The sequence below is a fragment of the Meleagris gallopavo genome, chromosome 8 (assembly GCF_000146605.3).
Source record: "Meleagris gallopavo isolate NT-WF06-2002-E0010 breed Aviagen turkey brand Nicholas breeding stock chromosome 8, Turkey_5.1, whole genome shotgun sequence".
Classification (NCBI taxonomy): Eukaryota; Metazoa; Chordata; class Aves; order Galliformes; family Phasianidae; genus Meleagris; species Meleagris gallopavo.
The window spans coordinates 25,360,780-25,375,066 of NC_015018.2; the positions used below are offsets into that span (position 1 = coordinate 25,360,780).

Here is a 14,287-nt window from a genome sequence, read left to right on the forward strand (position 1 = left end):
CGGCTGCTGCTGGGCTCCGAGGGGGCGGCGGGGGCGGCCCGTCTGGCGGCCGTCGTGGTGCTGGACCAGGGCACGGGGCACTGGCAGAAGCTGAAGAAAGACAGCACGGCGCAGATCGTCCTCAACGCGCTGCTCTCCAGCCTGCCCGAGGCCGGGGCCAGGGTCTGCTTCCTGAAAGGTGAGGGGGGGCGGGGGCGGCGTGCAGCGGCGATGGGGGATTTGAAGGATCTACTCCCGGAGCCCTCCGGGCAGCGGCCCCTTCCCCACTCGCGGTGTTAAACTGCTTATAGGTGCGGGGCAGGGAGGTAACGCCGGGATTTCATTTCTTTTCCACCCACTGGAGATAAATCCCGGATAGGCTCCGCGGGCTGAGCCCAAATACCTTTCTCATCCCCGCCGCGCGTTTAAGAGGAGGATGGAAAGCGAAGAACATCAGGGAAGGAGAACAAAAGTTGGTATCGAGGGAGCGGGGCTGCCTGGGGAGCCAACCCAGTCCCAAGAGCCGCTCTGCCGCCCTGCATGGGAAGCAACATCGGGGCCGCAGCTCGTAGCCCAGTACCGGGGGGCCGCTCCTTCGTCCGGGGGGTGTTGGGGCTGTGCCTCCCCGGGGCAGGCAGGGGAAAGCCAGAGCCGCAACTGCGGGGCTCATCGGGGGGTGCGAACACCGCCTTCCTCACGTGCTTTATAGCCTTCGGATTGCGGTTTTTGTTTTCCTTCCGTGTAACCCGGGGGTAATAAAACAATAAAAACCAGCAGCCTGCCCTTTCTCCCGTCCCCCGCTCCGTTTCGCCCGGCAGCGCCTTTGTCCTTTTGCCCTCTCCATATCCAAGCCCTCCCCCATCACCTCGCAGCGCGGTGCCGATCGAGGAGCGCCGAAAGGATCCCCAAAGAACCCCCGAATAGCCCGGGGGCAATGGGAGATCACGGCTGGAAGAGAAAGTCCAGCGATAGTTCTTAAATTCTGTTGTGACTTTTATTAAGCCTTTTTATCCTAGTAGGATTTCTGCTTCATTTTAATCTTTTTTCACCCAGTTTGTGCTCCCTACTGTGAAGGGAGTCCAGAGGGCTTCACCACCGGGCAATTCCAACATGAGGGGCCTGGTACCAAGCAGAAGGGAGACGCAGGGCAGTTTTTCACCACCCTGGCATTGCCCAGTCACCTTCAGATGCTGCACCCCTGCAGGCACCAATCCCGCTGTCCCAGGGCAGGGATGCTTGTAGTGCGTGGGGCTGGGCAAAATCCTATGGAACCCCATTAAAACAGGGGTGAGGAAACATCTCCAGGGTTACCCTGGGAAGTGTGTGGCAATCCAGGAGCTGAATTAAGCTTTGCTGACTCCCAGCCTGTTGGCTGAGCCACGGGATGGTCTTTCCCTCCTATGTCCTAGCTCCCCACTTTGAAGTGGTGGCTGTGGGCAGTTTGTATGGGGTGGAGTGTTGATGTAGGCTCCGCTTTGCATCTTCTGTGTATTGCAAAGCCTCTTTCTTGAAAGCCTGCTGACGCGAGGCTGAAAAGATTTCCCCCCCCAGCAGAGCACAGTTTCCCCTCTCACCTCTCTACAAAGTGTTCTGGGTCTCAGGACCAACAGCCCACAGCTCTGGTGTGACTCATTGCCAGAGCCGCTGATTCACCGGGGCTGCAGACCCCCAGGAAGCTGTGGTAGTGTGGGGACATAAGGTGACACTGGGGACATAAATCACCCTGCAGCAGTGGGTGCTGTCCAGAAAATAGGGACCTTTCGGCCTCCTAGCAGTGGCTGTGCTGCCTGGTGTGTGTGTTTGACCTCCGTACCAAAGAGTTCTTGCCATGGGTCAGCTCAGCCCCAGCAGGGTGAGGGATCGTGTGGTGGGGGAAGAAGAGCACACAAAGATAAAACAATGTATGGTCCCCTGGTGTTGACAGGGACTCTGTTACTTATTGATTAGAAATGAAAGCGCAGCCCCACTCCCTGTGATGAGCAATGGAGTATTTGCAGAGATGACCTCAGGGAAGCTAGGTTGAGAGGAGAGGGGAAAGAAGAGATTGCTGGAGGAGGGGATGAGAGGATGACTCACCGTCAGAGAGGCCTGCAAATATCCTGATCCCCGAGGCTTGCAATTAACCGTTCAGTGGCCGCATGCTCTGCTGCCCCAGAGACATGGGGAAGACACATGCTGACTTGGCTCACGCACATTTGTGTTCATTCAAAAGCAAAAACAGCACAAGGTGTAAACGGGGATAATGGCTACTCCTATGGACTGAACGTATTTTTCCTATGCAAAGGAGCTGGCTGAGGGCAGTGGGAAGATAAGGTCAGCCGTGCAAAACATCAGGATTTAGAAGCCCACTCTGCGGGAAGGCAGTTTGGGATCAGGCAGTCGGGAGAGTTTCTCATGTTTGTTGGCTCTTCCAGCATGAGGGCTATCGTTTCATCAGCCCCCTTCATGTTCTTCGTGGTCACACTGCTGCTCAACCTGCGCTGGTTGAGTTTGGCTGGGGTCATGGGAGGGAAGGTGTGGGTGGTGCGAGTGCCAGCTGCACGCAAAGCTGCCGTCGTGCCCCCAGCATGGAAAACAGCTTTTCATCGTACCCAGTGGGCTCCGAACCGTGCTGTGTTCTTGCAACACAAGGACCCCACAGCGAGACTGAGTGGGTGACAGCAGCACGTCATCAGTTTGAGCACACGTCTGCCCAAACATCGCACACGTATGAGGCACCGGTGCGCGGGGCCGCAGTGTCAGAGGTGGAGGCAGTGGGCAGAGCAGGCAGCGGGGCTGTGGGTGCACAGAGCCACAGAGCTTCCTTTGTTGAGAAACCGGGCCCCGATCGGGGCGCACGACAGCACCGCTTATCAGGACGAAGCGGTGGCGAATTAATGAATCACACCGCAGGCCTTGCTTGCACAGCCCTGTTTACCTGGCAGTCACGCTCCAAAGGGTTATTGAATTTTCCTGTAGAAGAGCTCTCTGACAATTCGTTTTTGCTCTGAAAAATCACAGGTGGTGGATACGTTGCACACAGCTGATATTTCCAGGCTGTTTCTGCTACCTGACATATTCACGTTTAGTTTGGTGAGCGTATTCCTAGCCTGGAAATAGGCAACCATTTAGCTGAGGACAAACTTTGAGTAACAGTGTAATAATAGGATTAATTTCTTTTCATTAGCGGCGTGCTGAATGTAACGAAGGCAGTACTTAGCCATGCAGAATCGCTCATGTGGGGCCATTCAGTTGTCAAACGCTGTCACAGGATTTCATTAGATTTTATAGTGGTTATTTAACAGATTGGTTTCAGTGGGACTGTCTTCATTAATTTGCTGTCTCATGCATCGTGGTGATTAATGATGCGATCGCAAGCGTTCTCCTCTTGTGCCCGTGTCCGTTTAGGAATGCAAATACAGTGTTTCTTGGGCTGTCTCAGTGCATGCAGTGAGGGCGGGTTTGGGATGAATTCTGCAGACCTCTCCCTCCAGCACTGGCAGCGGTGTGTGTGTGACTGGAGGAGGGAGCTCAGTCCCTGCTGTACAGAGGTTAAGTTTGCTGGACTCAACAGACCTACACGCACTAACGGTTTTCATCTCCACCCACTGGTTTTTATCAAGTTAATAATTGTCAGCAGTATTGGAGGTTTTCCTTGGGTGCCCAAAGCCTCTCAAGCAGCTCCACTTCATCACTGGGGACAGCTTTCTAACCAACCCCGGCAACAGCACTGCAGCACTGTCCCACTTCATTACCGGCACCGAACCTCATTTCTCCTCCACTTTAATTAAACCACTTTTCAGAAGTGCTAACATCAGTGTTTCTTTTTTCCCCTCCTTCCCCAGGGGGCTATGAAACCTTCAATTCGCAATATCCTGAGTGCTGTGTGGATGGGAAGCTCATTGCCCTGGAGAGGAGTGACGTGGAGAAGAACCTCACCAGCCACTGTGAGAAGCAGAGTGCCAACCACAAACCTGCCTATGACCAGGTGTGTATCACCAGGGCCACCTCCCCCTCAATCTTGTACCACCGGGTGCTTCTGTCCCAGCTTCATGTCTCATATGCTCCAAAGGCAGGAGCGTGTAAGAGTCTGTGGTGTGTGGGGTTAGAGTTATCTCTGTTCCTGCAGCAAAAAAATAGGTGTGTTTTCATCAGAGAGCCCATTGCAATCAGAGAGACATAGAGCTGTTTGAAGGGACCCTTAAAGGCCATCTGGTCCAACTCCTCTGCACTGAACAGAGACACCTACAGCTCCATCAGGTGCTCAGAGCCCCACTCAGTCTGGCCTTGGGTGTCTACGAGGATGGGGCACCACCACATCTCAGGGCAGCCTGTGCCAGTGATTCACTACGCTTAGCGTAAGAATCATTTTCTTTATAGCCAATCTAAAATGGCTCTAGAAAGGCTGGCAAAGGAGCTAACAGCTGTGGAACTCAAGCTGACATCCCACGTGCCTCACCAACACAATGGCACAGGGCACGGTGATGGTGGCCCTTATGCAGGCACAGGTTGCCAGCAGGTTGTCCCAGTCCCTGACCCACGTGTCACTAAAGTTCCTTGTCTGTGCCGCTGGCCAGCATCACCTCCAGCTGGCTTCAAAATGAGGCAGCAGTAGGAGGTACAAACCCTCTTCAGCCCAAAACTGCACTGAGGGCGCATTCACCACACAGCCAGGCAGCTCCAATGCCGGCTGTGAGCAGTGGCCCCCTCCCAGGGGACACCAAAGGGGCAGGGAGAGGTGTGGGGCTGCTGCTTTCTGGCAGATGTGGCCCTGGGAGGCCCTGTGGGTTTTCCGTCGGAAGTCACCGTGCTCCCACGCCCGCCCCCAGGGCTGAGGAAGACGTGTGCCCCCAGATGTCACCTTGCGGTCTGGCTGCTTCCGGGTGTCCCCAGAGTGAGCCCCGTGATGCAGGTGGCTCCTGGCTGTCCCCGGCAAATTGCACAGGGCAGTGTGGGGGGGCTCGTAAGATGATTTCTCACCCCTGAGGGCTGGCAGCAGTACTGTGCATCATGGAAATTACCTGCCACCCGCGTCTGTCAGGCGGTGGCTTTTCTTCACGGTGTCGTCACCCTGTTTTTTCACATTCTGCGGAAGGAGGAACTGAGATTACATCTTGCAGAGTGGGAGACTATGTGGTAACGCAGGGGAGGGGGTGTCCCCTGCCCCAGTCCTGTAGTGCTGCAGTCACAGGGGTTTTACTCTGTCATGGGGCTGAGCCCCTCTCTAGGATCGCTCCTGCTCTGGGCCTCCCAATGAAACCACTTTGGGCCCTCCTGAGGGGCAGGAAACATCCTGCACACGAGGGGGCTGGTTCCAGCTTTGTACCTCGCAGATGTGGACGAGAAAATGAAAAGCTTCTTCCTGCGTGGGCTGTGCCAGTCAGTGATTCACTGGGCAGCAGCGCTGGGGTCCAAAGCCATCGCGGGGAAAGGCGGGAGGGTGGAGAGCAGGCACCCACACACGTTCCCTTGCATTTTTCCCTGCAACATCAGGACTCAAATCACCATTGCAAAGGCAGTGTCAGAGTTGCATGTTTTTGCTCCTTCTCTTCCAGGGTGGCCCGGTGGAAATCTTGCCTTTTCTCTACCTTGGTAGTGCCTATCATGCTTCCAAGTGCGAGTTCCTTGCCAACCTGCACATCACGGCCCTGCTCAATGTCTCCAGGAAGAGCTCCGAGTCCTTTCAAGACCAGTACTGCTACAAGTGGATTCCTGTGGAGGACAGCCACACAGCAGACATCAGCTCGCACTTCCAGGAGGCAATTGACTTCATTGGTAGGTGCCCTGGGTCCTCAGCTTTCCAGGTTCTGAGCTTCCCAAAGGGAGCCAACGGCTTCTCAAAGAGTGCTGCATACCCACAGCAGTGTCCAAGCCCCCACAGTAGAGCCATGAGTCAGAGGCTCAGAGGCGGGGGGGGAAAAGGCACAAAAATACAGGGGGTGCTGGTTGCTTGCTGCCATCCAGCCACTTCCAAAGGGCTGCTGGAAATAATGGGTAACTCAGAGACCAAACTTATGTTGCTGCATTTTTTGCGTGTTCCAAGATGTTAATGTAAAAGTTCAAACATATTCATCAATATCTGCCCCAGCTAGCCGTTTTCAGCAAGGAAGGGGCACTCACAAGGTGTTGGGAAGGATGAGGAAGGAAATGCCTCCTTCCGATTGTCACCAGGCAGACAAGGCAAATGGGCTACTCAGCTTTGTTTTCTTTCCAAAGCACGTTCCAAATTTGTGTTCTTAGACACTGCAGATAGAAAAACAAAGCAAATGTGATGTAAGAGTGCCCTCTAAGACCTTTCTCTTCCTGGAAAAAGGACTTCTCACAGTTTTCAGGGAAATGATAATTCACTTTTGTCACATTCCTACCCCCTTCTGATAGTTGTTGAATCACTTGAAAATTTCCCCAAAATTTTGAGGATGATTTCAGTTTTCACTTTCTTTAAAAACTGTGTGGTGTAGATGCTGGAGGTGACTCAAATCCATGCCTTCCTTTTTATGTACAACAGTTAAATATAAATGGTTCTGGTGGCACCGGTCCCCCAGTAGACAAAGGCAGGCAAATGATAACTTGCTCAGCTCTATGCTGTTCCAGTGCCATGCAGCAAGCACCACACTCAGCGCATTTCTCCATAAATTGGAGCTTGAACATATTGCTCGAGGCAAGAGACCAGAGGACATCTATTTTTGAACTGCATTTTAGTGTGGAAAGGGCTTATTTTAAGCACGTTCTCTGTAATCTAATAACAATCGATGTGTTGTGTGAGTAACCACAGAGGCTCCCTGTTGTGTAAAATGGGTGCTTTGCATAAGCTTTTTATATCCTGACTTAAGTCCAAGCATCCTTTAGCCAGGCTGTAATTAGCAGCTGCCGGGCAGTCCTCATGTGCTTTGTAGTATGGCCCCAGGGACTCTGCCCAAGGATGCCACCAAGGGTCCCTCCTGGTATGGCTGATTGCTGCCAACCCACGAAGCAGCAGGACAGATTTGGATTTTAAAGTGGAAACCCTGTTTTTCTAGCAAAGCTGATGAAAGGAGATTCTCTGCAGTTTTTGCTTTTGAAATACCCAGTGGGGTAAGGGCTGGTGCTTTGAGCCATAGGTAGTGAAAATGCAGAAATGGCAAACACAAGCACCACCCAGATATCTGGTGTGTCACAACACTCTGAAAAGCAAATTGTAGCAGAGGAGAAATGGGCACCTGGGAAACATTTCCCTAAAACTGGAGGTGGGACAAAATTGGGATCCGCAGATCCCAAAACAATGTCAGCTGGGGCTGAGCTTCATCTTGGGCTGGGTTTTGTCCCTCTGTCTGTCTCCATGCCATCCTTGGCACCCAACAGCAGAGGGTCCTTGCTGATGGATTGGCTTCTGGGCATGTATCCCAGAGTCTTCTCCAGCCCCAACAACAGCTGATGTCCGCATGACTTTCTGTTCCTTAGATTATGTCAGACGAGCAGGGGGCAAGATCCTGGTGCACTGCGAAGCGGGGATTTCGCGCTCTCCCACCATCTGCATGGCGTACCTCATGAAGACAAAGAAGCTGCGCCTGGAGGAGGCCTTTGACTACATCAAGCAGCGCCGGAGCCTGATCTCACCAAACTTTGGTTTCATGGGACAGTTGCTACAATATGAGTCAGAGATCCTGTCTTCCACCCCCAGCCCTCCCGTTGCCTCATGCAAAACAGAAGCCGCCTCTTTCTTTGCAGAAGAACTGACGTTAGGCAAAAATTTTGAAGGCTCGTGTTTTGCCTTCCCTACCTCAGTGCTGAGTTCTGTGCCCATCCACTCCCCCGTCCACCCGCTGAAGCTCAGCCCTATGACGGCTTCTTCGTCCTGCTGAACGCCCCGGAGCCCTCAGAGCCCAACTGTGACCCTAATGAGAATATTTCATGAACGTGCAATAGAGAACCTCACTGACTTAGTCTGAGGTGGTCCTTGTGGGTGATAATTCCCATACACTGACTGTGAGGCACAAGTGGCAGGTTTTCTGAACTTTTAATGTTGTTTTTGTGAGGTGTTTTTGTTGTTTTTTTTTAGAAGTACTTTTCTAGGTTTTTATCCAGAGTGTGCAGCCACTACTGTATTCCCAGATTCCTGGGGAGCGATGAGAAATCCATTTCAGGTGTTCTCAGTTCCCACTTTCTTCCCTTTTTTATTTTTAAGAAGAACCTTATTTAAAGTTCCAAGCAATAAACAGCAGCAGTGGGGGGAAAAACAAAACAGGAAGCTCCTCTTGCACCTGAAGAGATGTGTTTCCCCAGCTTTGCTCCTCCCTTGTGCCCTGTTCCAGGGAGCAGAGTGCCAGGGCAGCAGGGCTCTCTGGCTGCTGTTGTGCATCCAGGTGAAAATCCGCTGTCCTGTTCTGGGCTCTGTGGTGTCAGGTACTGACCTCAGTGTAGCTGGAGACCAAAAGGACCGTGGATCCTTTCAGGTGTGACATTTCCTGTACTCCTGTACTTGCCTTTGTACTCGGCATGCTTTTAACTGAAGCTGAGGGACTTCAACTATCAGGCTATCCTGCTAAGCTATTATAGTCCCATCTGTTGTTTAAAAACGGCCCTAAAATACTTGAATGTCTCCACAACCCTCAATCAACTTACTTCCCATCAGATGACACTGTTACTGCTGGATTTTACACCAAAAAATAAGATGAGCTTGGCTTTTGGTCTCTTCCCAAGCATTTCTGACATGTGTTGTGTGTGGTAAAGTGGTCTTGTCCAGTGTTACGTGGCTTGCTTTGTGCGTGGTCACCTCCAGCCAGCCTTCATCTGTGAAATCTGGATTCATTGCATTGAGTTTGTGTCTGCAGGGAGCTCGGAACGAGCTGCTCTCTTTGTCTGTTGACCTTTTTATCTTTTTTTATATGTAATACATATGGGAAACGGCAATAATTTCCAGAAGATCTCGTGAATGTGAAAGAAAGTCTGCAACAGTTTTTATGGAGTGTAAAAAATAATAATGATAATAATAATAAAAAAAAACCTGTGAGGAAAAGCAAGCTGTTTGTCATCCTTGAGTGAGCCGGAGATGCAGGAATGCTGGTGCTGAGGGAAGCCAGCTGAGCACCTCACAACAGCATCGTGGGGTGGGAGGAGGGCAGCACTGCTGGGAAGGGCCCCAAGGTGCAAGTCTATGGGGGGGAGAAGGTGAGGGGGAGGATTTTTTTGAACAGAATGACATGAGTCACGGTGGCGTCACTTCCCAGCGGCTGGGCAGGCGGTTCTCTTTTGATTCATGCATCTTTTATATAAGATTTGCCGTCTCGCTGAAGACGAAAGCCTGCAGTCAGCACAGCCCCCGCTTCCTGCCCCGGCACAGGCAGCAGGGATGCTGTGCCCCAGGCTGGGTGACAAGGCCGTGCAGGTCCACCAGCCACCTGCTGCTGTCATGCCATGGGCAGGGCAGGCAGCCAGCCTGCAGTGCTCACCTGCCATCAGAGATGTTCTGGTTTTTTATTTTTTATTCATTAAAAAAAAAACAAAAACAAAACCAAAAACACTTGAAGCCCAGCATCTGAGCCATCTCACACCTCATCTCAGTCGGAACTTCTTCACCTCTCTCTGGCTTATCACTGTGGTATGTTTATGACCCATACATCTAAGCTTTTGGGTTGAGAATGACGGGTCTTTGTGTAAACTGAGGGACATCTGTGCCCTGTGGGGTTAATCCCTTTGTAACATCCTCTGACAGCAAATCTCGCAGGTGAGGAGTTGTCACCAGAACCTTGGCTTTCCTTTGCACATCCTCAGGAAACTCGAGCACAGGAGCCTGCATGTGAAGAGGCGAGGTGACTGACGTAACTGAGTAAGAGCAGATCAATTCGTTTTCTAGAAGATCTAATTGCCCCTCGTAGGGAACTCTGGAAAGTGCTCTCAGGAACCCCCAGGGCCAGCTGCAGCACAAAGGCATGAGCTCCAGAGCAGGGAAATGCAAGGCTTTGAGAAAGGGTCATGACCTGAGCAACCCTGACAGAAACAAAGCAATCAAATGCTCTCACTAAAGCATTAAAACACACCTTTGGAGGGGCTGCAGCAGGACCAGTTTGCTTCTAAAGGCTGAAACTGGTGATGCTCCAAGCACAGGCAGGGGTTAATAGGGCACTGCTGGCAGAACTGAATGCAGCAGCTAGAGGAGCTCACAGGCCAGGTGAAGCAGTCAGGTAATTAGCAGAGAGGGAAGGCAGCTGCTGGGTAAGGAGAGAGACTCTGCAGTTGGGCTGTAGTGATGTGTTGGTGGATGCTGTTGGCAGAGAGAGGTGCTCAGCTGGGGTTCTGCAGAGATGGAGAAAGGAACCTGAGGCAGAGGTGCTGCGGCTGGCACTGGGGCCTGAGGTCTGTGTTCCTGCCCAGGTGTTGTTCCCCTCTGCTTGGCCCTGACCTGCATCTTCTCCCTACAGGCTGAAGGACCTGCATCTCTGTAAGTGTTTCCTCCTGTGCTTCTGCTGGCATTTCCTTTGCTGTGTGTCAGTGTTAGGGTGGGACCTCATGCCTAGCTCAGTGAATGTTCTTTCTCTGAGAACACTTTTCAGCTATCCTGCCATAGGGTGTAGGGAGAAGAGCACCCCTGAGAGTGCTTTGTGGATTGAATGCTGGGCAAATTCACCAGGCTGAACCAAGGACTACTGTAGCTCTGGTGGGCTTCTGTTTTGGGCAGCTGGCTCCTGGGGTGAGAGTTCAGATCAGATAGAGGGACACAACCCCAGGTGAGCTGGGAGTGCTAGAGCTGACGGACAGGCTGACTGTGTCTCTCTGGTAGCTGGGCCTGGAGCAGAAGGAAGAATCTCAGAAATGAACTGCTGATGGTTTTGGTGGAAAATAGGGACCTAAGGAGCCCTAACAGCAAGGGGGATGCCAAAGCAGTGTGATTTTTAGACATCAGAAAACGTAAGAGAAAGATGCTGTACCCTCAGGTAAAGCTTTGATTAGAGCTCTTCTCTTACGATCCCTGAATCAAAGAAGATGAGAAGAAATAGCACAGCACGAGGGGATTTTTTTGGGTACTGCTGCCCATATAACTTCTGGGTCAAGGCTGTGCTGAGCTGTGAACATCACTCATCTTACCCCATTGACGCCCCCATGGTGCACCCTTATGTCCTGAGTACTCTGGTGTCATTCAGGAGCTCCTGGAGTGGGCATGTATTGAACAATGATTGTGCCACTTAGCTTTAGTCCGAGCTTTCTAACTTGCAAAGAGCAGCACTGTTGCTCATTCCATCTCTGCTTTGCTGCCTTTCCTCTCTGCCTCTGAGACAAACAAACCTCTCAAAAACCTGCCACAAAGAAAAAATATCTTTGTGGTGGCAAATCAGACTGTGAAAAGATCTGGGGTGGGGGCGGATGGGTGGGTGTTGTCCTCAAGTGTCCCTGTCTCTGCTTTTAGTCCACGTGCTTGCTGGTGAGATTTGCAGCCTGTTCTGTTTATGAAGACTTCTCCAAACAGCAGAATTTATCTTGTGGCAGAATCTGTGTTTTGCAAGTACCCAAATACACTCTATGTAGCTCTCCTGAACTCCTGGCCGCACAGACTGGGGGCATGGATTTAAGTCTGACCTATCACACTCAAGTAAAAATCACCCACTTGGTGTGCCTATGTTCAGACCCTGAGCACCACTGGATAAGCACTGCTTCTTAATTTCATCCTTCCTGGTGATAAGATTTTCAGGAAATGAAGCCTGAATGAACTGGGCATTCCACAGGCATTGGTATTTGTGTGTTAAAAACAACACTTGCCTTGCAGGAAAGTCAGGGGACCAAATGTGCCCCATTACAGGGCTGAATTAGGGGAAGCTGCAGGCGGGGTGGATCTGACCCTTCGTCTCCACTTTTCACGGCTCTGTGCTAATTGAAGAGGAGATGCGGTGCCAGCTCACTCTCTGGGAAGAAAGCGGCAGGAACCAATTTGAAGAGCCACATAAATATGGAAGTAGGATTTTTTTGGCGTGGGAGGTGTTACCAGCACCACACATTATGGTTCCTTGGCTTTATCACACCGTAGGCTTTTATCGAGACATGAGTAAGTTCTCTAAATAAGGAATATGAAAATAGCTTGTGAAATAGGTTGAGTCATCAGAGAAAATCAAATGAAGCTTTGACATCAGGGCCTCAGTTGTAAAGTCCTACTGTGTTCTACAGTTTGCATTATAAACTATGGAGTCATTTCAATCTGTTTACTTCAGCTTCAAAATGCAAAGCACTCTGCCATCTCCGTGACTGTCAGCCTTACCAAATGGGTGCATTTTTCTGCTGCTGGTGGTGCTGCTTCACCTCCTGCCCATGAATACTTGAGGAGAATGTAAAGGTTACTGAGAGAAATGGTTTCTGTTGCTGGAGCTGGGATGCTTGGCAATTCTTTTACATTCCTCTTGTTATTAAGGAGGATTTATGGCCCCTAGATATCCTTTTCAAGTACTAGCTTCCCTCGTGGAAGTCCTTGGCTGTTGTTTGTAGCTTCTGGTGATCTGGAATTGGAAAGAGGGCCATTTTCCAGGCTGGATTTTACTGAACTACTCACATTAGTAAAGTTACTTACACGAGTAAGAATTCATCAGGCTTAAGTCTCCAAGTGAACCAATCATGTAGTTTTTCATGCTCTCTCTCCCTATGAATGGGGGTTTATTTCTGTCACACAGATACTCCATTTCTGAGACTCCTTTGTAGAACAGACAGTGGTTGCTAGTGAGTCATCCCTCCTTATTAAATTGCCCCTCCATCATGAGCTGCCTGCAGGCACTGCTCCGAAATCCATTGACTGCAGCAGGAGGATGGCTCCCAGACACAAAGGGTGCTGGATCGAGCCCTAGATGAATTTTTATTTGAAATCTGTATTTTAAGGAACCATTTGTTCTTTTTGGAGCTAGAATCGCTACTGCATTGGAATGGAATATTGAGGTCTCCAGGACTAAAACTGGGACAATGGGTATATCCTATCTACTGTAATGCCTCCAGTCACGTTAAGTCAAGTTAACTGGAAAATCAATTGACATGAATTCCAGCATGACCACTAGCTGCTATCCAGCCGAGCCCAGAGAGCCTTGCCAACAAGAAGCAGATTTCTAGCAGGGATAGAGCAGAGCTGTGCATGTTCATCTCCTAGAGATGCTTTCCACGCGTGGTCTCCTTGGCAATGTTTGTGTTACCCCAGGCAATTACTGTGGCTAATAGACAGCCCAGGGGTCAGGCGCTGTGGGCTGGATGTGGGCTTTGCCCTTGGCTTTAGAGGGCAAGTGATGTAGTCGGCTCTGTGCACCTCTGCTGGTACAGTTATTATTTGTCAAATCCAAACGAAGTGAGGGAGACCTGAACTGACCATGCTGACCAAGAGGATCCCTGCGGTACACATAAAAGGATTGTAGCAGAGAGCTGTTTTTTCCTCATCAAAGCTCATTTCTCCTGCAGAGAATGTTACTGCTCTGCTGCTACAAAGCAGATCTTTGCCGTTGTGGCTCTGCTCATGCAAGAAGCCTTTTGCTGCTTGAGTGGACTTGAATTTCTCTCTAAGCCTTTCTTGCAGGCTTACCCGTATGTCTCTGCCTTCTATCAAGTATAGTGATATCGATCTCATCCTGAGAAATACATACAGCTTTTTTCACATGTTTGCAGTGCACCTTTGGGCAAAGGATGCCCTAAACACAAAGTCTTGTTACCATGATGTATTTACTGCATTTTGTGGTTAGGAGGCCATCTGTTCTGTATAATACGTATTTGTTTTTTCCTTAGGCTGTAACGTTGCGCTTAGTTGAGACCAACTAGAGTGGGGAGGGAATGATGGCAGCCCTGGGTGAGTGACAAGAAATCAGTGTACTACAGAGTGCTAAAGCCATGGCTCGGATCTCTGAATGCAGCTGTGAAGAACAGATGGCTTTCTGGCCAGCAGCACAACGGATTGTATGCAGGCGGTTATGCTGGAGAGAATTGTTCAGGGGCCACTGGTGGGGCAGCAGGGTGTGTTGTTCTGAGTGCTGCCAAATGACTCCGGACAGGTGGGATTACCAAACCCTGCTGCAAGTGGGCTTGCTTTGCTGGGCATGTGTGACATCTGAGGGGAGATGTACGAGTGTGGGAAGGCTGGGAAGGAGGGGAGAGCAGAAAGCTTCTGTGCAAGCGGCACTGCTCTACTTGGAGCTTATGTCTGTGGCACCTAGGGGAAGTTGGTACATCTGTTTCCATGATTGATTGAGTTGCAAAGATGTCTCCGCTGATTGCAGCATTACTCTCTCTGTACAGGAGAGTAGAAGTGGGAGGAGCAGAGAAGCAAACTTGTCTTTTATAATTGTTCGGCGGAGGAAGGGGGCAGGAAGGAGAAAAACAAAACCACCACCAAATAAAAAAAAAA

At 50.7% G+C, this 14,287-nt stretch overlaps 1 protein-coding gene across 1 annotated transcript; it reads left to right on the top strand.

Annotated features, from left to right (window-relative positions):
- DUSP5 (dual specificity phosphatase 5) lies at positions 1–8,950 on the top strand (the record flags this gene model as incomplete). Its single annotated transcript, XM_010714756.2, has 4 exons — positions 1–178; positions 3,804–3,946; positions 5,514–5,733; positions 7,396–8,950. Coding segments are annotated over 4 exons (942 nt in total), but the record flags the coding sequence as incomplete, so codon positions are not given.
- Positions 8,951–14,287: the final 5,337 nt, after the last annotated feature.